The following is a 26,873-nucleotide window of genomic DNA, read 5'->3' on the forward strand; positions in this document are numbered from 1 at the left end:
GGTTATTGTAACACTAAAGTCAGGGCATTCTTTTTGTAGTTCGCAAAAATCCATAGGCCAAAGTTTGGTCAATGTCTTCTGAACTTTCAAAGCCTTCAAACGAGCGGGAGGTTGACTCACTCAACATTCTCTCATTAGCTTAGATATTGTTTGGATAGGCTGTGGTCAAAAAGTTGATTTTCGACAAGACTTCTAGTCTTTTACTGCAAAATGTCTAATAACTATTAAGAGATTAGACACCAAGAACAGTTCTTTTAAAGAAATACTCTCTCCTGGACATTCACACAAAAAGAACGAGAAATTAGCTACAAAACATTTTTCTTTCTCGAAATCCTGATCGTGAGGTACGTTTGTCGCTATCGCGAGCTGAGATCAAAAGGACGAAGGCGATAACAGAAGACTAATTTAGGCCGGTTTTCAATATAGCAACACTGTGAGACAACTGTACTTGTTTTTCATTTATATCTTTTGCGTTTCATTTGTACTCTAATATCCACGATTCAGGTAGTAAAGGGAACAAAACACTCCCTGATAATTTATAATAACATATGCCCATTTGCTAAGCTTTTCTTTTGCGACACACCACACAATCTTGTCACCAAATATGAGTCTACTGAAAGATGAAATGCTCATTTATCGAACAGATCACTAATCGTAAAATTTAGCTCCAAGTAAATTAAACGTTTCACAATGGACTTTCTTCTCAAGTGCATGTTAGGGCTGTACTGATTTCAACTTGGTCTCGGCCTGTTCTCTGTGAGTAAACCTTACTTGACTATTATCAAACGAGCATTAACAGGAAGCATATTAATACAAGGCACCTGACGCTCTTCACTTAACCTGTTTCAGTCTAACATGAACGAACCAATGGGATTGTCTCAAGTTCTGTTTGAATAGCTTTTTTAAACCCCTTTTCGTTTGATTCTTGTTGCAAATAACAGATCTAGATGACAATGACTAATCGAAATTTCATTTTCTCGACTTGCGATCGTGGCCGAAACGAGCTTTGCCCTGCCCAAGCGCCGGTGGGGGGGGGGGGGGGGAGGTTCTCCCCATAATGGCCTCTACGGGGAGGCACCGCTCGAAAGGGATACCTTTTTCGGGCTTCAGGTATATAAAAGGGCAGGGATTTTACAAGTTGAGGTATATGAAAGGGTAGGGAAATCTGTCATTTAGGTATTTAAGGTGGCTCAAAACAGTTTCCAGCACTTAGACTTTGATGGGTCGTTCATGGTATGAAAAAACTGCCCAATCATTGATGAACACGTTGTTATCATTTTCGTGACACAATAGGCTACCATAGCAACAATATGACCTCCTAAAAACACCCTTAATTACAGCTTTAGGGGCTTATAAGTCAAAAACGGCACGGTGAAATTCTTTTATATTATCAACTTTTGATAAGCATGATAAGGCGCAACTTTTGGCAAAGTTTAAAAAAATTCTGTAGGCAGGGTTCAAAGCCACCTTTAATTTTCGAAAATTTAAGGAAACAAGGAGAGGCGTTGAAGGAGAGAAGAAAATTAAAAAACAAAGCGAAGTTTGTTTCGTCTCGTTTTTCTTCCAGACGACGCAAAGTTTAATTGCAAATCCTGCACCATGTAAGATGGATTTCAGGTGAAATGAGAAGAGTAAAACAAAATGGCGTTCATGTCTATGAATCGAAGGAAAAATAAAAGCAACTGTAAGTGATGTATTTTCCGCTGTTATTCCAAGTAATTAGTCGCAGTTGTTTTCGTCTCACACCTGCCGCACCCACTATTGTGCATTCTGTTTTGCATGGATGTCCTGATTGGCCAGTTATTAGTATTTATACTCTCCGCTGTCTCTTGAGTACCATTCACGCTCGCGGTTCCATACAGTTTATTCATCTTTCTGGTTTACGCCCCCCCCTCCCGTTTCCTACAGGTTTCGTCATTGCTTTTATCTTTCAGGCCGTAGAGACGCTTCTGGCGACTGCTTTCGCTGTTTCAAATGCGGCAAATTTGGACACTGGGCCAAGGACTGTAGATCCATGTTCTGGCCGGGAAGTTACCAGTCCCCTAGCTACAATTCTTGCCCTGGAATCTCCTACAACAAGCCAACCGCAGGCCAATCAACTCAACCAAAGCAATGAAGATGACTTGGCGCAGGTAGATCAAATTACACAGAATTACGAACTTGAAAGCGGACATTCATTAAGTGTTAAGAGTAATTTGAAGAATAATTTAGTTTTCTGGAGATCTATAGGTGCTCCGGATTTTATTTTGTCTATTATTGAAAACGGCTACAGGCTGCCGTTCATCAGTTTTCCGTTGGCCGTAAAGCTAAGAAATAATAAGTCAGCTCGACTTCATGCTGATTTTGTGGACCAAGCTGTTCTTGAGCTTGTTAACTCTGGTCGGGTGCGTATGGTTAATGAGCAGCCTTTTGTTGTAAATCCCTTGTCAGTTTCTATACAGCCATGCGGTAAAAAGAGGTTAATTCTTGATTTGCGCCATGTCAATAAGTCATTAATTAAGCAAAGTGGAAAATTGCTATGGCTTATTTTGCGAAAGACGCGTACATGTTTTCCTTTGATTTAAAAAGCGGTTATCACCATATCGACATTGCGCAAGAGCACCAAACTTTACTGGAAAAGTATTGGAGAATACAGGGTCTTTGTATAGCCATCTTCTTGGACGATGGTTGGGCGATTGTTCAGGATAGAGAAAGTTGTCGCACTAAGGCCCTAGCTGTAAGGGGGGATTTGTATAACGCGGGTTTTGTCGTTAACGAAGACAAATCGGTATGGGAACCCACCCAAGTATTGGACTGGTTGGGTATAACCTGGAATTCTGCACTGGGTACTTAAAAAATTGTGGAAAGAAGAATTCTTAAGGTCATCAATACAATTGATCATATTATTGAAGCCGATTTCAAAGTGTCTGCCAGAGAGTTGGCCTCCTTCACAGGTCAAATTATTTCCACCGGGCCTGTAGTTGGTAACATTGGCAGGATAATGACCAGACATTGTGTCTTGTCCACCTTGTGCAAAGATAACTGGGATTCTATATTCCGTCTCGACGATTACTGCAAGGAAGAACTGTATTTTTGGAAGGAAAATATGGTTAGTATCAACTCTAGGTATTGCTTTGTAAGTAAAGATCCTAGTTATTTTGTATATTCGGATGCCAGTGCTACCGGAGGTGGAGCGATTATTGACTTTAACAATGATTTTGTGTGCCACAAAATGTGGTCGGAGAACGAGAGAGTTCAAAGTTCAACGTGGAGGGAGTTGTCTGTTATTGAGTTTTCATTGCAATCATTTGCCTCAGTGTTGGAAGGATCACACGTTAAGTGGTTTACTGATAGCCAAGCAGCTGCTAAGATTGTTGAAGTAGGCAGCATGAAGTTAGGTTTGCATAAGATGGCCCGAAGGATTTTTGATATTTGTATTCGATCGGGGATTCATTTAGAAGTGCAATGGATCCCTCGCACTTCGAATCAGCAAGCTGATTATATAAGTCGTTTAATTGATACTGATGGTTGGCAAATTACTGAAGAATTTTTTTCTAATTTTCTAATTTTTCTAATTTTTTATAATTTTATAATCACAAGCTCCCCAAATATTTTTCGAGGTTTTGGAACCCCAATACTTCGGGTGTTGATTTTTTCTTTCAGTCTCTTCGAGGAGAAAATTGCTTAATAGTCCCTCCAGTTGGTATCGTCCCACGCGTATTACATTATTTGAAATCTCAGCGGGCCGTTGGTACGCTCGTTGTACCTCTTTGGCCTTCGGCTCATTTTTGGCCTTTAATTACACACAAGTATAGTAGTTATCTTGTGGCTCACAGTATTCATATCGGGAATGAGGTTCTAACCCGCGGAAGAAACCTTAATTCGCTCTTAGGGTCTGGTCTTTTCACAGGAAATATTATTGCCTTTAGATTGAAATTTACTGAGTAATTTATTGGACGGTGTGTCCATTAGCCTAATGATCATTTACATTTGGTGGCGCTGGCCAAAGCAATATGTTGTTTATCTATGTGGTACTGGCCTAATTATTAGTCTGTCATTCATGTGGCGCTGTCTTAAACAGCGTATAGTTGATTTATGTGGCGCTGGCCCAATCAATGGTTTTTGATTTACGGGGCACTGGTCCATTCAATAGTCTATCGTCTTATGTGGCACTGGCCCCAACAATGATCGATTTTTATACGGCTCTTTTTTGTTCTTTTATTATATATGTTTTGTTCTTGTCTTTCCAGGTAATCTTATCAAGTATTTCCTGGAAACGCTTTCAACAATTTTCTTCAATCAACGTTTATGAGGGTTTAGAAGTTATGTTGAAGTCCAGGACGGATACAACTACTAAGGCCTACGTTCGCGTTATTAGAAAGTTCTTGGAGTGGTCTAAAAGTAGAGATTTCAACATGCAGTTACCTTTTCCCCTTAATGTTGTTTCTCTATATTTATTTGAAGTTCAGCAGTCTTGCACTTCTAGTTCCTCAGTAATTTTAGCCCATGCTGCCCTTAAATGGTTACATTCTTTTGTCCCTAGTTTGGATCGTAATCCTTTGGATATTGAATTTTGCAGGAATATTATCGAATCTGCTAAACGCCAGAAATCACAGCCAGTTATGAAAAAGAAGCCTATTACAACAGACATCATAAGGAGTATTTTAGATACTCATAACAAGAAAGATGCTAATTTAAAGAATCTTCGTATCGCTGCGTTATGCTCTTTAGCTTTTGCAGGATTTTTTCGTTACGATGAATTATGCAATATTGTTCCTAAACATATTGAATTTCACAGCGATTATATAAGAATCTTTGTACCTCGTAGTAAGACAGATGTTTATAGGGAAGGGAATTTCGTCTTTATTAGTGCATCCAGGTCTAAGTACTGTCCTGTTGGCGTTTTACAACGGTATTAAGATTTATCTGGTATTGACTTATGTAGTTCTCTCCCTTTATTTAGACCGCTTGTTTTTCACCGTAGTAGTTCTAGCTATACCCTGAGAAGTGGAAAGATTTCTTATACTACTTGTAGAGATATCTTAAGGGATACCTTAAGTCATCTGGGCCTCAACCCTAGTGATTATGGTCTTCATAGTTTAAGATCCGGTGGTATGACATCTGCGGTACGTAATGGTAGTAACTCGATTCCAGAAAGACTTCTTAAAATACATGGTAGATGGAAATCTGATTCTGCCAAGGATATGTATGTTGAAGAAAGCCTTGAAAACAGGTTACAAGTAACTAAGTATTTAGGTTTGTAATGCATTATCGAGCGTATATTAATTTCTCCATACAGTAGTGTGTAAAAAATTGTAAAAAAAACAAAACAAAAACAAACAAACAACAACAACAACAGCTTTGTAATTTCTTTCTTTTGCAGTCCACTCTGTAGTAGTAACTATCTATCTTATAATAAACTGTTTTGGATCCGCTTGCGCATCCTACCATACTTCTCGTGTCATTTGTTTGTATTACGGGAATTTAAGGGTAAAATGATTTACGTTCGTTTGAGCGAAGCGAATTAGAACGTAATCAAAGTTTTGTCTCATAATATCTGAACTTCGTCTACGTTTCTAAGTTACTTTAAATTAACAGTACTACATTTTACGGCAAAATATTTTTTCTTACATTGGAAATTGGATTCCTTTTCGAATCAACCAGAAAATCAGTCGACGACTGTAATTTTCAATGACGAAACGCGAATAAAAAAACATATTTTAACCTAACTATTGATGACGAATAACAATTAGTAACATTTGTTTCAGTGTTTTGTTTGTGTTTCAAAGTTTAGCACTACGGAAATGCTACTTCAAGATAGTTAACAAAATTTTGATTCGCTGTTTACGAAATTGTATTTGTCACTCTAACAAATCGCACTTGAGAACGTTTGGGAAATGTACGTTACTCTCTACGTTGAGAAATACAGCTTGGTACTAAATGGTCATTTGAGGTGTTTGGCGAAATGTAGCCTGCGAATAAGCGCCCCACAAGGACGGAAAAATATTCGGCGAGTGAAGCGAGCCGACAAGCGCAAAACTGAAGAATTCGGAGCAAAGCGATGGTATATGATGTATTCTCTTTTCACCGCTCGTCGGAGCCTGTTTGCAGTCTTAGCGAAATGGTACTTCACGTTAGTTTGCGAAGTGTAAATTTATACTCCGTGAAATATTGCTTGATGAAGTGTTACTGCCTAAATGAAGTTTGTGTGATTTTGATTGTTTCCGCTCATATTAGTTTCCGAAGCTGCGAACCGTTAGGCATAAGCGTCCGCAAGCTGAACTCCGAAAACTCGCCATGAACGTAACTGAATCCAAAGCGGGATCCTTTGTTTTAATATGTCCTATGAACAAAACGGTTTGGAAGCAGGAGTACCAAGTGGAAAAGATTGCCTTCACCATGATGGCAATAATCCTGAACGTCCCAAGCCTTCCTGTGACGATCCTGATGAATGTGCTGGTGATAATGGCGGTAAAGATAAGACCCAGATTGCCAAGCAAATACAGCATTTTGCTGGTCTGTTTGGCGAGAACATGCAGACCTGTTAGTAGGAGCGGCTTTTATCGCGACACAGATTTATGTCATAAAAAGTTTATCTCTAACCGAATACTGGCGATACCACATTCGGCCCAGAAGTCGTTGAATACGATCGATACGTGACATTATGCTGTTGGCGATTGCGTTACAATTAATTGTTTCCATTTGTTTCCTTTTATTATCTTCTTTTATTATGTTATTTTATTTTACCGTATGCTTATCTTAAATTTGCAATGTAAATTAATTTTACGTATTTCCGGTATTACGAAAATATCGGCTACCTAAAAGCACGTCCCAATGTAAAATTCTCATTGTACCTGAAGAAGGCTGGTTTGGCCAGCCGAAATATATTACACCTTCCAAAAATGATCCTACGTTGTGTCGGTTTCTGCTTTTGTATTCTTCATTTCATATGTGAAGCCGATTAGATCACTATTGATCCAACGTATACCAGCAGGATCATCGTTCCGGTTGCTTGCTTAGACATTTTATAGTGGTTTAGAGCCATTTTGGCGAGTTTTACTTTCTGGCGATTTGCTTTCCCTAACTCAGAAACGAAAGGCAGGCAACCCACTGGTCCGACGGCCCGCAATCAAAGCTCCGTAAATTCCACAAAAATGGTATTGTGGCTTAGCGACCAGGCCATCGTGACAAAGTCGCCTCCAACCGCCTCAAAAAATGTCCCGTACCTCTCGACGGTTGGAGGCGACTTTATCACGAAATTCAAATCCTGTGGCCAAGATAATCGGTTACGGATCGAGACGGGCCAAAAATGGCAAGCAAGAGCTGGAAAACCAACGATTCTCGGGTGGTTAAGGGGGTCTTATACTCTCAGATATGAATTTTTCTCCAAAAAACCATTTTTTTGGAACATGAAGATTCAACATCCCTGTCCATTTGTAAATCGTATTTTGAAACGATTTTCCTCTAATTACTCCTGAATTTACGTTTAAATTAAGAAATCTGAACACTTCTAGCTATATTTCAACATAGAAACACCCATAGCAACCATTGTTTACAGTCTAAAAGTACTCACAAAATGGATTCAATTCAGTACATTTTAATGATACTTTACACAAACGCTTTCAGTTAAAGATGTGTAGTTATGAGAATTTTGCATCATGGTCCTGAACATTATTTCTTCTACCATCTTATACGCTCCTTATACTTGGTTAACATTTCTATGACTGGTGTGTATTCGGGTGTTCAATGAAACATTCATGTAAAACCTTTAAATATACCCCTCCCCCTGCCCCTAACCTCCCCCCTAGTTCACAGGGCTAATTTGGGCTCTCGGAGACCGAAGTAAAACTTTAAAGCCTTATTTCTCAAAATGACCAAATAGACGGATCATCAATATCTCGCACACGATATCTCCACTGGGTTTTAACAGAATGTTGTCAAATTTTCAACATTGGTGAAGGACACAGTTATCTAGGTCCTACACCTCCAAAATTTGCAATTTATTACATTTTTTCCTGTTATTTAGTTAATATAGTTAATATTAGTTAATATTAATATACTTTTTCATCATTTCACGAGAAAAACCCGCTCAAAACACTGTTTTCTGAGGTTTGTCGCCTGGACAACTTGCTTATGGACAGGGTAAACTTAATTCCATACTTCTCGAACCATTCATTATTACGTTATCGTGTTTATGATGAACACCACTTTTTAACACTAAGGAGCTAGTTATTCATTAACTATTGTGGCACGTGAGCTGGAAAAGCTCATTTTTTAAGTCAGAGTGCAAAGTCGTGATACCAAAACTGTTCCACGGAGTTGTTTTACAAAAAAAAAAATTTTTAAGTATAAGACCACCTTAAGATAAACTTTGGAACCTTGAGAGAAAGCGAATGGGAAGAAGAGTTATCGACGGCTGCCATGAGGCAATTTTGACGAGATTGAAATTTACGGAGCTTTGAGTGCGGGCCGTCGGGCCAGTGGGTCGTCCGCCTTTCGTTTCTCTTTAGGGGAAGCAAACCGCCAGAAAGTAAAACTCGCCAAAATGGCTCTAAACCACCTCCAGGAACCCAGAGACATCAAAATAACGCAATGCAAACATAAGGTAAGCCAGTTTATTCCAATTATTTTCTACACGTAGCATTTAGAGTAATTTTCGAAGCATTCTCATACATTGTCTTATAAACGGCTAAAATTGTAACGCAATCGCCAACAGCATAATGTCACGTACTGATCGTATTCAACGACTGGCCCGCCTGTGGCGATACCATAAGGAAAGCCACGTCATCTTTTTTATTTCAGTGTTTCTGCATCGCTGTTTCATTTGACACTTATTAGTATCGAACGGTTTGTAGCCATAAAATACACCTTTCGCTATATGACAGTTGATACGTTGAAAATAGCTGATGTTTGTTCCTGTGTCATGGGTGTCTGGAAACCCGAATAGCGAATAGCGAATAGTCGCGAATAGCGAACAGTGAATAGTCTCGAATAGCGAATAGCGGATAGCGAATAGTACGAATAGTGCGAATAGTGGCGAACAGTCTCGAAAAGTGGCGAATAGTAGCAAATAGTGGCAAACAGTAGCAAATAGGGTACCCAGTATCTCGCAGTCAATCTCGTAGCAACTTAGGATGGGATTTTCCCGCTAAAAAGCACAGACGCTTATCAGGACAAAAAGGTGGTTCTAAACGTAATTTCTTCTGTTTTAACCGCTGCAAAAGCGTAAATACGTCTTTATTAGGTTATCCTTGTGTTTTCTGTTTTCTTGAGGTGGTCTTAAACCTAAATTTTTTTTTCGCAAAACAACTCTGTGGAACAGTTTTGGTACCACGTTAAAGGACTTTGCACTCTGACTTCAAAAATGAGCTTTTCCAGGTCACGTGCCACGATAGTTGATGAATAACTAGCTCCTACGTGTTAAAAAGTGGTGTTCATCATAAACACGATAACGTATTAATGAATGGTTCTAGAAGTATGGAATTAAGTTCATCCTGTCTATAAGCAAGTTGTCCAGGCGACAAACCTCAGAAAACAGTGTTTTGAGGGGGGTTTTTCTCGTGAAATGTTGAAAAAGTATACTTATATGAACTAATATTAACTATATTAACTAAATAACAGGAAAAAATGTAATAAATTACAAATTTTGGAGGTTTAAGACCTAGATAACTGTGTCCTTCACCAATGTTGAAAATTTGACAACATTCTGTTAAAACCCAGTGGAGATATCGTGTGCGAGATATTGATGATCCGTCTATTTGGTCATTTCGAGAAATAAGGCTTTAAAGTTTTACTTCGGTCTCCGAGAGCCCAATTTAGCCCTGTGAACTAGGGGGGAGGTTAGGGGCAGGGGGAGGGGTATATTTAAAGGTTTTACATAAGTGTTTCATTGAACACCCGAATACACACCAGTCATAGAAATGTTAACCAAGTATAAGGAGCGTATAAGATGGTAGAAGAAACAATGTTCAGGACCATGATGCAAAATTCTCATAACTACACATCTTTAAAGCGTTTGTGTAAAGTATCATTAAAATGTACTGAATTGAATCCATTTTGTGAGTACTTTTAGACTGTAAACAATGGTTGCTATGGGTGTCGCTATCTTGAAATATAGCTAGAAGTGTTCAGATTTCTTAATTTAAACGTAAATTTAGGAGTAATTAGAGGAAAATCGTTTCAAAATACGATTTACAAATGGACAGGGATGTTGAATCTTCATGTTCCAAAAAAATGGTTTTTTGGAGAAAAATTTATGTCTGAGAATATAAGATCCCCTTAAAGTCGGCAATGGACAGCCTACTAGCCTGAGTCCGGAGAAGAAAAGGTAATAAATTCACTGAAATTCTGTTACTTATTTGGATGATTAATTAACGCTGGATATTAGATCTAAAGCGGTGACTATTGACGACTATTCGTCACTATTCGCCACTTTTCGCGACTGTTCGCCACCATTCGCACTATTCGAGACTATTCGCACTATTCGGGACTATTCGCGACTATTCGCTATTCGCTATTCGGGTTTTCCAGACACCCCTGTGTCATTATTTGTTTGCCAGCTATTCTGCAAAGCCTTTCTGAAGAGTTTGCCGAAATCAATACCAGGGTAACAATGATCTTGTTCGCATATTTCAATGCCGTTCGCTGATACTTTACCGTGAGTCATTTATCGGTTTATTTTGTAACCTGCCGACTCGAAAAACAAATCAAATGTGGGAAAGTTTCACCACAAGCTGCTGTAGACTTTGCAAAGGAGAAGAAAGCTCTGAAAACTACCAGGACAATTGCAATGGCTCGTGTGTTTTTTTTTGCCCGTGTTTGTTCATTATTTAGTCCTGCCCGTCTATTTTAAGAGCAGTAGTGAACAGGTGAACGTAAACGTTAATAGTTTTGTTCCCCGATGGGACCTCGGGGTGGAGCCTCTCCGGTATGAAACTTTGTAGAGTATCCCACACCTCCCCCCCGCCCCTCCCCACTTGGATATAATATCAGAGAAGACCCTGGGGTCGAGTTTGCCGAGCGTCGCGCCTTCAGGTTTGTCCTTTGTCGACCTCCTTTATCTGCATTTACCTTCACCACGGGACTAATATTCTAATGAGGTAAGGTAGTTTATGTAAATTACGGCCATTCAATGCAAGTGATTGAAAGGTTTTTATCTCAATATTTTATTATGCCATTTCCGCGGGACATTTGAAAAGAGAAAGAGATGTCAAACACGAGTTAAGCTTTAGAAATACAGTTGATTACCTCTCAAAAGCGACCACCCAAAATGTCAAGCCTATGTGGTCGCTTACGGGAGGTGGTCGCTTACGAGAGTTTAGACCATATTGGGTCATAATTTTGCCTCATTAGCATATGGTAACAGCAGAGACTTACCCCATGTTTTAAATGTTTTATTCATACGAGAAGTTAATTTCGAGAAAAATCCCCGGTAGTTGCCATTTAGTGGTAGTCGCTTACGTGTGGTTAAAAACAAAACAAGATTTCAAACTTTTAGCTCTAAAGGGCCTGTTTACAAGGAGGGAGGGTTGCCCTAGCAAGCGGGTTAACCCTAGCTGGAGGGCAAAAGATAGCCCGGGTTTACAAGCAAAATTTTACAGGTAGGGTAAGCCTACAACCCGGGACAACTTAATGCGTGGTTACACTGAAAGGGTCTGGAAACAATTAGAAAGTTAACCCGGGTAGGCGGGTTAACCCTACCTGGAAAGTTTACAAGGGAAAAAGTTAACCCGCTTGCCAGGGTAACCCTAGCACGCAGATAGGGTAACCTGCCTACCAGGGTAACCCTAGCTGCCTTGTAAACACAAGGAAGAAAAAAAGATGAAATGTGTGATTGCTAGGATAACCTGCTTGCTAGGATAACCTGCTTGCTAGGGTAACCCACTTGCTAGGGTAACCCTCTCTCTTTGTAAACAGGCCCTAAAAGTGGTCGTGGTCGCTTATAAGAGGTGGCCGCTTACGAGAGGTGGCTGCTTACAAGAGGTTCCAAATATAGTGATTTAACTTGGAAACTTTGGGTATTTTTGAAAACTGGTCACAGAGGAGAGGCAGTCACTAATGAGAGGTGGTTGCAACCGGAGGTTCAACTGTAATTAATTAAACTTGAATACCAGAAACTTAAGTTTTTTCAACAACAAATGGTTGATTATATCAATGAAATTCAGCCCAACAAATAAGTTCTTCAATCCCCAACATCAGAAAATAGTTTTCCTTACCCCTTCAGTTTGCAGAGGTTAAAGGTTGCCGCATGGTCTCCTTTCTGCAAGCTAAACTTACATAGCAACTCTACCTCTGTCAAAATCTTGTTCAGTGTGTGTAGTATGCAGGAAACTTGAAACCCCCAAAGTGGCTGATATGTTTTTATATTTTAGAGTTTTGTTCCTTACTTGGTTTAGAATACACAGTTAAAAGCCCTCTCCAAACAGGAAATGTTTGGTGACCAAAAAAGATCAAACACTGTTTGGTGACCAAACATCTTGATATCGAACTAAGTAGCCAAACGGTTTCAAACATGTTTGATCACTGTCCAAATGGAGCAAAATGTTGTAAAGTGTTCGATCAAAATATGTTTGTCAACGCTCAATTTTCATCAAACAGGATCAAACACAACAAGGTGTCCATATGGGAAAATGTCTGGTTACCAAACAATTTGGTCGCCAAACATTTCCTATTTGGATAGGGCTTAAAACAACACAAAAGGACAAAAGAATGAGGTAAACAATGAAAACAATAGGTTTTGCTTTGGTATCCGCTGCTCTCGGAATTCTATCGAACAAAAATGCGAGAAAATAGAGGGCTGTGAACAGTCTATGATAAACTACACAATTCATTCTGTTTATATGCCTTTGAGGTAGTGTAGATGTAATTTTTTTGGTACTGCACATATTTATATCTTTTTTTTTTTACATCTAGCTTTTGTGCTTATTTACAAGATATTAAACCAATGTAACAAAGATATCTTCCCCCACACTGTGAGGACATGGAATGCGTAGAGTGTAGTGCTAGTGATTGCAAAGAATCCCAGAGGAGGTGTAAGGCAGGTTATGGCTGTTTCTCTTCATTTAAAGAGAAACAGCTAATGAAAGGCTGCATTGCAAATAATTATCATTACAAGATAATTTGCACAAACACAGCACATCCAGTCTTCTGCTGTGAAGGAGATTTATGTAACTTGAATGTCACACTGCCATTTCCAGATAAACAGCCAAGTAAGTCCATAATAAGAATAAGGCAATATCAAAGCATTCCCTGTTTCATACCAAGAGAACGTCCAAATCTTAAACCTTTTCAAGTCCAAAAGCAAACCCTTAGGGTATTAAAGCACATATGCTTGAACATACTCCTCTTATAGAAGATTCTATCCTCCCTCTCCGCTCCCCCTGGGGGTTAAATGTCTCCACCAACCTAAAATGTTTATGGCTTGGTAGTATACTGAGTAGCTCTTATAGCAGTTTCTATATATATATCTGTCTTTGACAGTTATATCTGTCTGTCAGTGGTATAATAAGTAAACTAATGTTTAACAATTTCTGTTCAAGTAGGTTATCAGCCCCTTTCTACTGACCAGTTATAAGTAAACCATCAGACCTAACTGTAACTAGAAGCCATTGTATAACTTGCAAAACAATATTGAATGAGTAAAAATATCCCAGGTTTAAAACAGAAAGTTCTATGAGGGGACCAGACACTACCCTACGATTTCAGAGTTGTTCACGTTGATATTTTGCTTATATTCAGATAGACCATTTGAAGTAACTCTAAAGAAACAGTATGCTGACTATGAAATCATTATTGGAGCCGTTGTTGCAGCATTAATTGTTCTAATCTTATCTTGTATCCTTTATTTGCGGTAAGTCTATATTTATTATTATTGTGGTTGTTTTTGCTTCCTGTTTAATTACTCCCCCTCTCTTCCTGTAGGCATTTTTGTTTGTCACTGGAACATTATACTCATTCCAGGTTTATCCATAATTTCCAATAGTATGAGGCTTGTTAAAGGCCGGCTGGTTGGGAGGGGGTATGGTGTATCCTTTTCTAGCACCCCACCTGAATTTCAAACCTTTTCGTGTCACAATTTCGGAAGGACCGTTCACCTCTACTGGGATCTCAACAGAAGTCATTTTGTTTATCATCTTTTCTTTTGCCTCTAAGTTGCTGTTTCAATGCCATATAGCTTGATAGAATTTTATCCTAACTGGGCCTGACTCCTTAGCCAGGAGGAACAGCAGGAATGGGCTGGCAGCACTGTGAAAATGTGCTGGTGTGAGCAATTTTATCAACAGCAATAAATAATGTAACGCTTTTTGCACACTGGAGTTCATTTATTCTGACTAATACCAAATCCATCTCTGGCCCTTACTGCGTACTACTTCGTTATCCTGCCTGCTACAACAGAACATTTTGGCACAGCAGGATTGTTTGAAGCTAGGGTTTTCTTGCTCCAAAAAGGAGGACCAGAAGTGAAGGTGTACGCTTTTGGTCTTCAAACAAATGGATTTTTCCAGAAATAATCTCTATCTCTCCTGATGGTTTTTGGCATTTTGAATACTCTCCCCTCTCTCTTGAAACTTCCAATGATTGTTAGGGTGGGGAAGTACCAGTATCTGTAAAATGGAGCTGCAAAATGTGAAATATAATTTGTTTTTCTCTGTTTTTTGGAAGGGGGAAGTGACACAAAACCCTTCTCATTCCCTTTCCAGATACACTGTAGGTTCTCTATTTAAAGCAGCTTCTGTGCAACACTTGCAATGTACACATCCATAAAGCAGGGAGGCAGTCATTTTCAGATCTACACACACATTTTATCTCAAGATGAGAAAAAGAGAATGTCTTTGTAGTCAATCATTGAACTGAAAAAAGATGCAATTCTTAATATTGACACATGTTATCTTTGTCAAGATGTAGATTAACACGACACAGAATGCCTACATGGCACAAAGAATCTCCAAGACAAAATCCAAATGGCATGTTAGACCAGAGCTCTGACAGTGGTTCTGATATGCCACATCTGGTAAGTTCAATGCATCTATTAAATGTTTCAGAGCTTTGTGAAAGGTGACATATGTGTCTGAGCCTAATAGCCTGTCAGGTCAGTGCTTTTCTTGGGTTTTCATTACATGCATATGAAATAACTAAGGGTATTACTTTGCACTCCCGCCTGGATGAGTTGCTATTCTACCCTGGTGAAAATCTTCCATGGAGAGGGGGGTCCTTCACAATCTTCATGAGGACCTTATCAAGGATCTTGACCAAGATGCTCAAAGGTTTTTGCTTAGATCTATAAAGATCTTTACAATTCTAGCCAGGATCCTCAAAGATCATGACCACATCCTTAAGGATCTTCAAAGATTTTTGAAGATCTTGGAGGATCCTTGCAAAGATCTTTACAAGACCATTCCGTGTAAGACTTGCAAGATCTTTTAAAAATCTTTAAAGAATTCTTGAAAGATCCTTTTTTTTAGGATCCTTAGAAGGTGTTTTAAGATCTTGTGGGTCCTACAACATCCTATAAGGTTTTCACCAGGGTATTACAGGGTTACCATAATATTAGTTTCTAACTTAAAAAAAAAATTCTGGGCTTCATTGGAGGGCAAGTGAAACACTTAGCCATTTATCAATGTGAAGGGTGGTTGATGAGGCTCTGACCAGGTATAAACACTTGAAACTTCAGCTTCACTAAGGTGCCATGTCAGCTGTTAAATTTACCTTTATAAATTTCAAGTCAATAAATAGCTAAGCATTACAGGGTTATCACCCTGCACCTCCCCCAGGAATAACTAATTTACTACTGCCTATTTTGAGACCTTGGTAGCCTGCAGTGTAGGCCTTTTTCCGTGAGTAGATTCGCCACGATGTTGTCTCAGTATTTTTCCTCCCCCTCCCCCTCCCCCGTTACTCCTCTACTAGCCTCACCCCTACTCCCTAGGACCCCTTTTCGTCTCTTGCAAGTTTGAATCCAAGATGGCATTTGCCTTATCAAAATGTGTGCGCCCGCTCGCCAAAATACGCCTGCATTGTAAGCTAAAACCTTAGAGGAGACATGCTGTGCGAAAGAATCAGTATCTTGCTCAATAACACAACTCAATGACTTGAACCCAGGCCCTATTCAATCCAGAGTCTAGCTTACTATAATGCCAGACAGCCATAGTTAGTTAGTTAGGCCATTATGTTTGTGGTGGAACAAAGGGCGGTTACAATGCTGCGCCAGCGGACTCTATTCGCGGCTGTTCTTTTTGCCGTAGTCTAGGTGATGTTGGCTTCTTTAAGCTCCTCTTCCACTGACCTCCTCCTCAGGTTTTCACTGGTCTTCCTACCTTCCTTGTACCCTGCGGGTTCCATTCAAGGGCCTGTCTGATTGTATCAGATGTTGGTTTCTGCAATGTGTGGCCAATCCAATTCCATTTGCGCCTGGCGATCTCTGCTGGAATACGTTCTTGCTCTGTTCTTGCCCAAAGCTCCCTGTTGCTGATTTTCTCTGGCCAGTATATCTTTAGGATCTTTCTCAGACATCGATTAGTGAAGGTTTGCAGCTTGTTTGATATGGATCTTGTCGCTCTCCAGGTCTCGGAACCGTGTAGAAGAACTGACTTGACATTGGTGATGAAGATTCGTAGCTTGGTTTTTATGGATATTAATGTTGAGTTCCACACTGGTCTTAGGGTATTAAAGGCCTGCCTGGCTTTGCCTATCCTGCTTTTTACATTTTCGTCCGCTCCTCCGTCTGATGTGACGATACTCCCTAAATATGTAAAGATGTGGACGTCCTCCAGTTCCATATCTTTCAGCTTGATCATCTCCCGCTGTTTGCTGTTAGCTCTCATGACTTTGGTCTTTTCTTTGCTGATCCTGAGGCCAGTTTTCTTTGCAACCAGTGCCAGATGGTCGGTCTTGGTTTGCATATGTTGCAGTTTCTGAGATAGAAGACATATGTCATCTGCATAATCCAAGTCATGGAGTTGCGATGTAAGTGTTTATTGTGTACCTGTTTTACCCTGACTCTCTACCTCTCTCACGATCCAGTCCATGACCATTATGAAGATCATTGGTGACAGCAAGCAGCCTTGACGGACTCCCGTGTTCATCTCAAATGGGTCTGACAATTTCCCGTTGTGAATGACTTGACAGGATGAGGCTTCATATAACTCCTGAATCAGCCTAATAAACTTTGGTGGAACTCCATAATGACCCATGAGTTGCCAGATGACGTTCCTGTCAACACTGTCGAAAGCTTTTTCGAAGTCGGTAAAGTTCATGTATAGCGGAGTCTCCCATTCTGTAGATTGTTCAATGATTATTCTCAGGGATGCAATATGATCGGTGCAAGATTTGTCTTTCCTAAACCCTGCCTGCTCACAACGTAGTTTGTGATCTAGGGCATGTTTCAGCGTCTCTAGGATAATGTGGCAGAAAACCTTACTGGGAATTGAGGGGAGCATGATTCCCCTCCAGTTCTTGCAGAGCCCAAGATCCCCTTTTTTTGGGCAGCTTGACAAGATAGCCATTCTTCCATTCCCATGGAACGTTCTCCATTTCCCAGATCTGAAGGAAAAGCGGGTGTAACATGGCTGTTGTAGTTTTTGGGTCTACTTTAAGAGCTTCAGGGGGATGCCATCTGGACCTGCCGCTTTCCCATTCTCCAGCTGCTTCAGCGCTCGTTCAATTTCTGCTTTAGATGGTGGGTTGACATTAACGTTGAGTAGAGGCCCTTCATTAGCAGGTTAGACAGCCATGTGTCTACATTTCTTAAACACAGTTCCTTTGTAATTGCTCCTTTGTTCTGTTCTGTATATCAGCATTTGTACTGGTTCCCTGTTTCTTGTAGAATCTTAATGCAAAGAATCAAGCATTAAGGATTCAAATTCGCCGAGATATTTTTCTTCATCATATTTGATCAAAATTCGGTTGCATTCATGACGTCATCACTTGGCTAATATGCGTGTTTTAAAAACGTAAATATCTGTGGTCGGGTGTCTCAAAAACTAAGACCTAAGACTTAAGATCTAAGACCTAAGACCTAAGACCCCCGTTGAATCTCTAAAACTAAGACTTAAGACCCCCGTTGAATCTCAAAAACTAAGACCTAAGACCCCCTCTGAATCTCAAAAACTAAGATCTAAGACCCCCGTTGAATCTCAAAAACTAAGACCTAAGACCCCCTCTGAATCTCAAAAACTAAGACCTAAGACCCCCTCTGAACCTCAAAAACTAAGACCTAAGACCCCCTTTGAATCTCAAAAACTAAGACCTAAGACCCCCTCTGAATCTCAAAAACTAAGACCTAAGACCCCCTCTGAACTTCAAAAACTAAGACCTAAGACCCCCGTTGAATCTCAAAAACTAAGACCTAAGACCCCCTCTGAATCTCAAAAACTAAGACCTAAGACCCCCTCTGAATCTCAAAAACTAAAACCTAAGACCCCCTCTGAATCTCAAAAACTAAGACCTAAGACCCCCTCTGAATCTCAAAAACTAAGACCTAAGACCCCCTCTGAACTTCAAAAACTAAGACCTAAGACCCCCTCTGAATCTCAAAAACTAAGACCTAAGACCCCCTCTGAACTTCAAAAACTAAGACCTAAGACCCCCTCTGAATCTCAAAAACTAAGACCTAAGACCCCCTCTGAATCTCAAAAACTAAGAGCTAAGACCCCCTCTGAATCTCAAAAACTAAGACCTAAGACCCCCTCTGAACTTCAAAAACTAAGACCTAAGACCCCCTCTGAATCTCAAAAACTAAGACCTAAGACCCCCTCTGAACTTCAAAAACTAAGACCTAAGACCCCCTTTGAATCTCAAAAACTAAGACCTAAGACCCCCGTTGAATCTCAAAAACTAAGACCTAAGACCCCCTCTGAATCTCAAAAACTAAGACCTAAGACCCCCTCTGAACTTCAAAAACTAAGACCTAAGACCCCCTCTGAACCTCAAAAACTAAGACCTAAGACCCCCTCTGAACTTCAAAAACTAAGACCTAAGACCCCCTCTGAATCTCAAAAACTAAGACCTAAGACCCCCTCTGAACTTCAAAAACTAAGACCTAAGACCCCCTCTGAACCTCAAAAACTAAGAGCTAAGACCCCCTCTGAACTTCAAAAACTAAGAGCTAAGACCCCCTCTGAATCTCAAAAACTAAGACCTAAGACCCCCTCTGAATCTCAAAAACTAAGACCTAAGACCCCCTCTGAATCTCAAAAACTAAGACCTAAGACCCCCTCTGAATCTCAAAAACTAAGACTAAGACCTAAGACCTGGATTTGCTTTAATTCGAAACTGAAATCAACAACTGTGTACTTTTTGCAGCCCAAAATTATTTGTTTTCGAAGATCTGATTCCTCTTTGAAGACTTTGAACAAAATCGTATATTTCCTTTTCGGACTTGCTTACACTTTCACGTTATTCGGCTTAAATTTCAACTCCCCTGACTGACGGAAATAAACATAGCAACCGCAATTATTTTCAGTATGCCCGAGCTCAGAAGCTTCATGCACTGTACAACCACAACCAAGTGTCAAGAACATGGTGATTTTATAGTCTGCTCAAGCTCGCGAAATTCGTGAACTCGGTTGGCATTTCAGTCCAACAAACTTAGTTGAGTATAGACCAGTAACGCTGTCTGTTGAAAATCTGTAAAAATTTTAGACTGCTGGAGAATGCTGTTTCCACCTGCCGGACACTAAGACAAAAAAGAACATTTAATTTACGTGGTAAAATAAAACAGATCAAAGCCATTTACGCGCGTAAAGCCGTTAAAATTCACGCCGGTTGATGTACATCAGTATAACAGCGTGCCACCGCGTTCGCACCAAAACTTGTGCATGTGAAAATGGAATTTTATTCCTTTTTATTTGACCTTTCCCTATTTATTTTTGTATTTAAATTTTGTTTATATAATCTTGCACTAGTGTCACTGGGTGACTTTGCAAGAATCCAAATGTAAAATGTAAATGTGACACTGTCGGTTACATGTAATCTAGACTGACATTTCCGTCGTAACGCATCTTAACGTGTCCTACTACGTTGTTGTCGATGTAAATGAATTGTCTTGAACACGTTAAGGGGGTTTACCGTTTTGTCGTCTACAATCAATGTTGCATCGTCCTGAACAGTGACGTTGTTGCATGTCCGAACTGGAAATATCAAAGACTTCTTCGATCGAACAGGATCCAAATCTTCAAAAACACAATTTTGAGCTGCAAAAATTACACCGTTGCTGATTTAGTTTACTTTAATGAATTCGTCATGCTCGAATTAAAGCAAACCCAGTTTCGAATTAAAGCAAACCCAGGTCTTAGTTTTTGAGATTTGGAGGGGGTCTTAGGTCTTAGTTTTTGAGATTCAGAGGGGGTCTTAGCTCTTAGTTTTTGAGATTCAGAGGGGGTCTTAGCTCTTAGTTTTTGAGATTCAACGGGGGTCTTAGGTCTTAGGTCTTAGTTTTTGAGACATCCATCTGTGGTCAACGAAAGGGGATATTTGAAAATGGTAAACAGCATTTTTTTATGTTTTAAAATGGCTTACAAAGCAAAGATGCGAATTTCATCATAGTAGCACTTTAAAGTTTTTATTGTGCGTGTTCTCTTTCTGTGTCTTGTAGATACAGAGAACCATTGCTAAGGAAGTGACCCTTGTCAAGAGTGTTGGAGAAGGAAGGTATGGCAAGGTTTGGCAGGCCAAGTGGCATGAGGAAGATGTAGCAGTCAAAATGTTTATGTCCCAGTGTGAATCCTCTTGGAGGTGGGAAACAGAAATCTATCAAACACTTCTTCTTCGCCATGACAGCATTCTTGGCTTCATAGCATCAGACATTATTGGGAAACCCCAAATGACAGAGATGTACCTGATAACGGATTATCACCCTTATGGCTCACTGTACGATTTCTTACAGTGCCACAGCCTTAATAAGACAACCATGATCAAACTGGCATTGTCTGCTTCTGCAGGACTAGCTCATCTTCATACTGAGATCCAAGGAGTCGGGGGCAAACCTTCCATTGCACATCGTGATATCAAGAGCAAGAACATCCTAGTGAAAGAAAACCTCACCTGCTGCATTGCAGATTTTGGACTTTCTGTTAAGTACTCATCAAGAACTGATGAAGTTGAAGCAGCCAAGCCAGACACAAGAGTAGGCACTAAAAGATACATGGCACCTGAAGTGCTAGCTGACGCTTTGAATTCTAGTCATTTTGCCGCATTTAAGATGGCGGACATGTACTCCTTTGGATTGGTTTTGTGGGAGATAACAAGGAGGTGTAAATCAGACGGTATGTGTTCCGCAGTTTTATTGTTTTATCAAGTTAACTGCATGGAAGGTTTACATGAACATAATAGAAAATTAAATATAAGGGTGTGTTTACTTGAATTAAGGTTACAGTATGCCTTCAGGTCGGCAATTTTCTTCAAATTTGGATTTTTGGGTCAAAGTAGTGGTCGAAGAATAATGTCTAATTCCTGAAAAAAAATTTTGAAAAAGACTAAATATTGGCGGAGAAATCGCGGTTTTACGTTTTCGCCGGAACTAAGACTTTACATCTTGATTGACAGCCCTATGGCGCGTATGCAATCAACCGAGACGATTTTCGCGGGAATTACCCGTACGGATGTCACGAATTGACTACTCATCAGTTGATCAGCTTTGTTGTTCTGACTACCAAGCATTTTTGGTATTAGGTGTAGTTCTATTAAACTATAAGTTAAGGTAGACCACGTTAAAAACATGGACCAGTTCGAAAAAGCGAAAGCAGCGAACAACGAGTGAAAATACATCAATGAGTGAAGATGCGAAAGTTCGCCACGCGGATGAAGCTATAGCTATCGTATAAGGCGGGCAAAAAATCGAGGGAAGAGAAAAGAAAGGTTATGTAAAAATTTGGGAACTTGGCAGCAATAACCGGGATGTTGACAGAGACTCCGGTGAATCCGTTATCGACGAATCGTTGGACTCATTAAGACCCACTGAAATAAAAAAAATCTGGTCGTATAGATTTCCCTGAGAAACGAGCTCCGACTAAAGTAAAATATTTTCTACCAATCTGCCAAATTTTACGGAATTTCACCGAAGGAAACGCGAGAAAATTCAACGTCAGTTTTGCTTTTTGTGCTCATGTTGACGTAATAAAATATCGAGAAACACTGACATTTACCTTTGAGCGCGCGCAGATTACTTCCCCAGCGCTCGCGCGATCGTAAAACTATAAGGAGCCACCTTAAACTCTACGCGCTACATCGCTTGCACGCGAGACACCCCTGAAGGTATACCGTAACCTTTTAAGGTTACGGTAAAACCTCTTAAAAGGCTCAAAAGGCTCTCTAGTGGTGACGTGAATTATCATCTGGTCTGGATAATATCCCCAGGAGGGCTCCTGTTTCAAAAGGATGGGCGTGCTCGTTAGAAATTTTGAAAAGAACCCCTTAAGAGGTAGCAAGATCCTGTTTTGTGGGTGTGGCTTGAATTTTCTTTTTACCCTGAAGAGTTACCAATTCTAAAACAACACAAAATAGTACAACAATGCCCTTAAAAGGTACTGCGTGCAAAAGCTTCCGCTGGGGATCTTTTGAGGCTGAACACCCCAAGAGGTACCAAAACTACTTTTTCAACCCCTAAAAGGTACGGCGAGTACCTCTGTCCTTAATTTATGGGACACACCCCCTCACGGGGTAATACTCGTTCCCTTTGAAGGAGAATAACTGTAACATTACCCTGCAGTTTATGTAATAACGTCCTTCTCTGTCAAGTCCAGGGAATACACCTCGGGTCTGTTCTGAAGAGGCTGTGAAATTGTAGCAAAATCTCTGAAACACAGCTTTCATTACAATGTATTCTGAACAGGGTGATTTCTGTGGTAAATGATTTACAAAAAATTTGTCGTCGAGTGTTTTCAGAAGTGTACACTTGTCCCAGGTTTACAAATGGCTGCAAAAGAATTGCTCTCAGGGTCCCTAACATATATAGATCTACACATTATTATGTTAACACAATGCAAGAAAATAATAATAATAATAATAATAATAATAATAATAATAATAATATGGGCACTGGCACTAATATTATCTTTAATAATAATAATAATAATAATAATAATTTAATAATAATAGTATTAAATATTTCTATAGCGCAAATTAACCTATACATAAATGATCAAATGCGCTTGTTACAAAACATATACAAATCCTAATAAAGAAAATTAAAATCCACTTAGTAAAAACATTCAACTTATATCCTATAAGAGAAAGGATAGATTACAAAATGTTAAAAATTACATTATACATTAATGTATACATTATATTAATGTATATCCACATTGCTCCGTTACTTGGATGCGCTGATCATTTTGTTGTCGAACACGCACACTCTCATGATTTCTTTAACCCCTCTGCCGCGCTCAGAGCTATTTAAAAAACTTTAATCAAAAACAAATCAACAAGGCCTGTAAGTATAGAGCGCTCAAGTCCATTCAAACTACTTTACGTTTTAGTTATGACAACCACATTTGTTCGTTGATTTTAGAAACTGGATTAAGTGAGGAGTACCAATTACCATATTATGATATTCTTCCTGGGGATCCAAGTTTTGAAGAGGTCAGGGAAGTTGTCCTTACAGCTAACAGGCGGCCATTAGTACCCAGTGAGTGGTTTAAAGACGAGGTGAGATTAGTTCAAAGGTCACAACAGACAGTAGAGGCAGAATCAAGGCGAGACAAAGAATTGTCACTTAAAATACTCAAATAGTGTAATTTACAAGTTTTAGCTCATTTTTAATTTTCTTCTAATTTATCTAAGCTACACTGCTGCTGACTTAACATTTGGAGGACATTTCAGTAAAACGGAAACTTTGTATATTTCGGTATACTCATTTATTACTAGAGTACTTGCGAGAGTGCGATGTACTTCGTATTACACCAGGTTTCAGTTAATGTACTTAGGTTCAGAAGTTTGGAAAGACTTCACGAAGTAACCACTGTCTTGTTTGGTTAGCTGCCAAGCTATCAAAACGCAGTTATGCCAGTTTTGACACCAGGTTTTCCACTAGAAGAACCACACAAGAAAAACATTCTCAAACTCATTAATTATTCACGCAGCTCTTACCCAACCAGAGCTCCTTATTCTGGTCAGGTGGATGGGTTTAGAAACCCAATGAGACCAAGGCGTGTTTGGAAATAATTTCAAACACGGATGCAAATTTTCTTACTCTGCATATTGATAAAGCAAGAAAAACACATGACGAACAACTTTATTTAATCACACATGTTACAAAACAAACTTTAAACCTAAATAATTTACTGCTGACGTTAAATGTAACGGCACAGTTATTAAACTCCCCAAAACAGAAAAGGCCATTCTTTTTCTAAACTTAAATTCTCGCTCAATGGTGCCGACCTCGTCTTTTGGTTCGCTTTCAACCTTGCTGTACACTTCCACACCTAAAATGACACTAACGTTAGAGATTCCCAGTTCTAAGGCGTACTAATTTACTATCTATGCCTGCATTTAACAGACAAGACGCACACGTTACCTCGGAATAGCGCTGGCCACACACTTTTCCTCTTCTTCGCGAGTTTAGGAGGTCTAAATCTGCACTCTGCTATTTGCTTTGCGAAGCAACGTGTTCGCTCAGAGCTGACAAACAGCTAGGTAACAACGTGACATTGATGAATATTCAAAAATTGTCACAGAGCAGCAATTAGGTGATATAATCACATTTCACGTCTCAAATATAATATCTGAATTGAGAAAACTTATTCAAATGATAATTTAAACTAATTTTCTTTGTTGGAGAAGTAATTTCAAAAACTCGTGCTTCGGGTTTCATCAGGCTTCCAAACGCTCGAAAACAATAAAAGCACTCGGCCTGCGGCCTCAGTCGTGGTTTCAAATGTTTCTCGCGTTTCGAAACTTGATGAAACCCTCGCACTCGTTTTTGAAATAGTACTTAAAAAAAAACACGCCTAACAAGTAGGTATGTCTCACGTCCTTAAAGATCGGTGTGATAGGTGTTTTGTAGTCCTCTTGCTCATATTGACATCGTCAGAGTGTCAAAGACAACTCAAAGTCAGGAATTTGGGAAAGAAAAACGTTAGACAATTAATGTCTTCAGTACTGGTCCTAGTTGTTTGAAGACTGGATAACACTATCCACCGGATAAATCGCTATCCAGCGGATAAGTGTTGACAAAACAAACCACGCTATCCGCTGGAGAGCGATTTATCCGGTGGATAGCGTTATCCACCTTTCGAACAACCCGGGCCTGGACGTTTTAGCTTGTAATAAACGGAAATCTTGACAGAAATCTTCTTTTGTCGACAGCCTCTTCAAACAATGGCCAAGCTTATGACAGAGTGTTGGGTAAATCAACCTGCCGCTCGTTTGAAGGCTTTAAAAGTCCAGAAGACATTGAACAAGCTGAAGAAGTCTATTGAGTTACCTTCTGATATTTAAAGGAAAAATGGTGACGCACAGGTGTCCCATAACAAATCAGTTGTACTTCCTCAGTGAATATAGATCCGCTATTGAAGACTAGATAATTTAAGAGTAGGGAGTTAAAGCTACCACGACGGTAACACTAATATTCATTCAGTTTGAGTATCACTGTCAGAGCTATCCCAAAACAGATATGTATGCAGCGGTAAAATTCGAAAAAGAAATTTAAAACTTGACCGTCGGGGTTCACGTTCTTTAGAGTAAGGCCCGGTCCACATTACGCTGGAGAAATTTGAAAACGGCGTTTGTATTTTGTATTTTTCGCGACTACAAAGTTTAGATAATGTTGTAAATGTTTTTTTCAATTTGATTAATTTTGATTGTGTAGTTATTAGTAACTTAGTAATTTACGTAATTGTTCCTGAAAAGCCCCATTGGGGAGGTAACAATAAAGTATGTATGTATGTATGTATCAAATGTTTTCCGTCCACACTACGCTGGATAATTGTAAAAACGCAACAATCACCAGTCACTTTGGATTTGTGGGTAAAATGACATCATTATCATGACGTCATCGTTTCCGAAAAGCTCCGTTTTCAAAATGTTTTCCGTCCAGACTAAAATGCAAAGCCGGCGTTTTCAAATTCCTCCGGTTTGAAGAGCGTTTTTGAAAAGTTCCGTCTTCGTGGTGGATTATTGTAGACGGTAGGCCTAACCGTAGAAATAAAGCTGCGTTTTCAAATTTCTCCGGCGTAGTGTGGACGAATCTGGTCATTTGATGTTCTTGTTTTGTAGAGAACGGCATAGAAATGTACCAAGAATAACTGTTATTACAGTTTTCAGCGGTTTGACACAAAAACGAGGCGAAAGGGTCAATTCTGTTTTGTATTGACCCTTTCGCCTCGTTTGTATGCCTTTTTAAACAAGAGAATATTGGACCGCAGGCTCAACTGTAATAACACAGCTATTATAACGCAGGTGCACAGCCATGGTACTGCTCATGAAACCTTTTCTAGCCACGTTCCACCCATTGCCGTTGTGGTTTGCTTTTTAACTCCCTAATGTTGGGTTCGTGCTTGTTATGGAAAATGTTTTCCCGTTCGGGTTTCATTTTTTTGAAGTTGAAATATTTCATGTTCTGTCTGAAAATGGCAATATTCGGATAATGTCACTTCGGTAGTGTTGAAAAGTTCGGTGCTCTTTCTGTTTCGTTTTCTCAGTCACAATCACCGTAAGGATGTCTTCATCTTTTGTGTGAGCAATTTGATGAGGGACGTAAAAATCCCGTGAACACCGAAGGATTTTGTTAAAGGCAGTCTCATAGTTTTAAAACCAAAGTAGTTTAGCGATAAATTTATGTCTCAGGATAACCTTTCTTTACTATTAAAGCCACTGATCACCTTTCCAACTTCCTGTTCCCTCTTCTCCAGAGTTAGGATGTCTCCCCCTTCCTAATAGTCCACAATTCCTCATTCCCACCT

General features: G+C 39.6%; 2 protein-coding genes across 4 annotated transcripts in view; both read left to right on the forward strand.

The window, feature by feature from the left end:
- LOC145470010 (uncharacterized) overlaps positions 1–26,873 on the forward strand; it is a 185,340-nt gene that overhangs the window by 98,165 nt on the left and 60,302 nt on the right. The window lies entirely within an intron of this gene.
- Positions 10,997–25,697, forward strand: LOC145469974 (bone morphogenetic protein receptor type-1B-like). 3 transcript variants are annotated; one of them, XM_081453800.1, is made up of 7 exons: positions 10,997–11,078; positions 12,892–13,187; positions 13,717–13,828; positions 14,878–14,989; positions 20,570–21,239; positions 23,483–23,619; positions 25,279–25,697. In XM_081453800.1, exons 2-7 carry the CDS (start codon positions 12,959–12,961, stop codon positions 25,408–25,410), a joined length of 1,392 nt encoding a protein of 463 aa, XP_081309926.1. In that variant the 5' UTR covers positions 10,997–11,078; positions 12,892–12,958; the 3' UTR covers positions 25,411–25,697. The 3 variants fall into 3 exon arrangements, with proteins under 3 accessions (XP_081309926.1, XP_081309929.1, XP_081309928.1); XM_081453803.1 differs by having other exon boundaries at positions 12,892–13,019; XM_081453802.1 differs by lacking the exon at positions 10,997–11,078 and having other exon boundaries at positions 12,588–13,187.

The sequence above is a fragment of the Orbicella franksi genome, chromosome 15, assembly GCF_964199315.1.
Source record: "Orbicella franksi chromosome 15, jaOrbFran1.1, whole genome shotgun sequence".
Lineage (NCBI taxonomy): Eukaryota > Metazoa > Cnidaria > Anthozoa > Scleractinia > Merulinidae > Orbicella > Orbicella franksi.